This window comes from Penaeus chinensis, chromosome 21 (genome assembly GCF_019202785.1).
Source record: "Penaeus chinensis breed Huanghai No. 1 chromosome 21, ASM1920278v2, whole genome shotgun sequence".
NCBI classification, from domain to species: domain Eukaryota; kingdom Metazoa; phylum Arthropoda; class Malacostraca; order Decapoda; family Penaeidae; genus Penaeus; species Penaeus chinensis.
This window is the reverse complement of record NC_061839.1, coordinates 13898709-13901208: the sequence shown is the minus strand read 5'-3', so window position 1 is coordinate 13901208 and position 2500 is coordinate 13898709. Positions and strand designations below refer to the sequence as shown.

General features: G+C 41.2%; 1 protein-coding gene across 1 annotated transcript in view; it reads left to right on the top strand.

The window, feature by feature from the left end:
- The window catches only part of LOC125036650 (UNC93-like protein MFSD11), an 11586-nt gene that overhangs the window by 6967 nt on the left and 2119 nt on the right, over positions 1 to 2500 (top strand). The window contains 4 exon segments of the mRNA XM_047629434.1: positions 1 to 159; positions 1669 to 1708; positions 1710 to 1932; positions 2083 to 2205. The exon segment at positions 1 to 159 is cut by the window's left edge and continues 18 nt beyond it. Coding sequence (XP_047485390.1) covers positions 1 to 159; positions 1669 to 1708; positions 1710 to 1932; positions 2083 to 2205 — 545 coding nt within the window.

Genomic DNA, 2500 nt, shown 5'->3' with positions numbered 1-2500 from the left:
CCTTTGGCCTCAGACGTGGCTCCTATACCTGACCTCGGTGCTTGTAGGCATCGGGGCAGCCCTCCTCTGGACGGGTGAGGGCAACTACCTCGCTCTCATGTCCGACCAAGACACCATCGCGCGGAACTCTGGCATCTTCTGGGCTCTGTTTCAAAGCAGGTAGGTGTGCAGGTGCTAGGGTGTTTCAGTAATAGCATATTGCCCAGACTGTTGACAGTATATATTTTTTTTAATTGTAAAAATTGTTTTTTTAGAAAATAATTGTGTGAGGTTGTTCTTTTGATTTGTGGCCATTATTCTACCTGGTGTGGGTTTACGAAGCCTACGTTTTGTGTATGGTAGTGTGGAACATCTAGACATTAAAAAGGCCGATCTAGTTCATCAATTAATTTCAAAAGAAATACTTTGAAAAGGCATTTAAAGGGAACTTGTTTATGCTTAATATAATGACTGTGCAAAACGTTAGGTAAAGTCACACACCTTACAAGTCGTAATATGAGATTTAAGTGAAAAAAACAAATACTGGAATAAAATGTTAAATAATCAAATCAACAGTTTAACGTAGGTGATACCTATACATTTCAATTTATATGTGAACACAAAAAAAAAATGATCACGTCTAGTTCCCCAGAAAAATGTAATAAATCAGGACTCGTAACAGCTTTTCTCTCAGTTCAGAAGAGTAGCTGCATCCCGACGTTCCAAGTTACACAGGTCAAGACTGGGTATATGTCGCTTTGTTTCCTTACTTGTTGGAACTATTGGGTATCGCCCATCAGCATATGGGTATGGTAACACAGACAGCCAGTCAGTGGATCCTATTCATTATATCTAACTTTCCTGTGAGCTGTGTCGCACTGCTCTATTGCTGGTTTGACTTTGCCAATTGGAGGTTGGCCGACCTACTTTATTTTCCATAGATTTTGTTTTATTCTTTTTTTTTTTTTTATGGAAGACACCATTCCTGAGGTCTGTAGGGAGCATGCCACGATCCTGATCACCTATTGAACAGGCTAATTTGTCAACCTGCTCGTTGCCATGGATACGAGAGTGACCTGATTCCCATATTAGCTTCACTGCTTTGTTGGCACCATGTAGTTTGCAAATCAAATTATCCAGTAATTATTTGTGTAGTTTCTATTGATTTGGTGTCTTTAAGTGATATTAATGAATCAAAAAAATACTATTCTATCGTGGGTTATCGACAGTTTTGTGAATTGAAAAAATATTCGCTCAAAAAGATCTATGCCTGATAATATTAATTATTATGAATTAGTATTACTCCATTTGTTACAATGGTTATTCTTGGTGTGACAAGCTGTTATATTTTTTTATTTTATGGGGATTTCTTAATGGACCATAATTCCAAAAACATATAGATTTTTGAGTAGACCATATCACCATGTCATTTTGTAGGCTTTTTCTGTCTAAGAATTCTGAAAAGATTTTTTTAGCAAATGCCTCATAATTATGATTGTCCAGTTGTCCCTTAAAGAAGCTACACTGCTCGTCGTCTAAAAAAAAATCTGGAATTTAGAAAAGCCAATAGCCTACTGTTAACAGTTCATTCAATGACTTTACAGAAACAACTTGTCAACGAGGTTGGGTTGGATTTGTGCGTCGTGTAAGTTTGCATGTGTTCTCAGCGCCAATCTTTTCTGTGCGCAGCCTCCTCTTCGGAAACATCTTCGTGTACTACATGTTCATGGGGAAAGGACACCATCGACAGCGGGACGCGCCTCGTGGTGTTCGCGGCGCTGACGGGGGTGGCGCTGATCGGCCTGGGGATCCTGCTGGCGCTGCCCAAGCCCGGCGCCGGCGGGAGCGGCCGCCAGGACGACATGGGAGGGCCGCTCAACGTCCTCAAGAAATCCTTCGAGCTCTTCAAGACGCGAGACATGCTCCTGCTGTCGGTGACTTTCTTCTACACGGGTGAGGAATTGATGCTTATAGTCTGTCAGTTGAATTTACTAACATAGATATAACCATTTGTGTGTGTGGATATGTCTGAAAAACAAAGCTGTCATTCATTTATCTGTTGGTTCGTTTATCCGTCAGCTCACTCGTTCATTTCTTAAACAGGTCTAGCCCTGTCCTTCTTGAGCGGCGTCTACAGCACCTGCGTTGGCTCCACACTAAGGTTCAGCGATCCCGCCCGCCTCGTTGGCTTATCTGGCATGTGTCTCGGCATCGGAGAAATATTAGGTGACATCACTATACATATTTAATGGTTTGAATATAATTATTTTTGTATTTATAATTTAGGGTTCATTAGTGGTGTCTTTGTAATACACAAATATACACCTATGTGTTTGTACATATAGAAATATATACTGTGTGTGTGTGTGTGTGTGTGTGTGTGTGTGTGTGTGTGTGTGTGTGTGTGTGACCCTCAGTAAAAGTGGCCACACCATGCACTATAATAGCGGCAACACTTGCCACAGCGGAGTCTGTTTCCTGGTACACGAGAACATCTCCGGAAATGTCACCTACTTCAAGA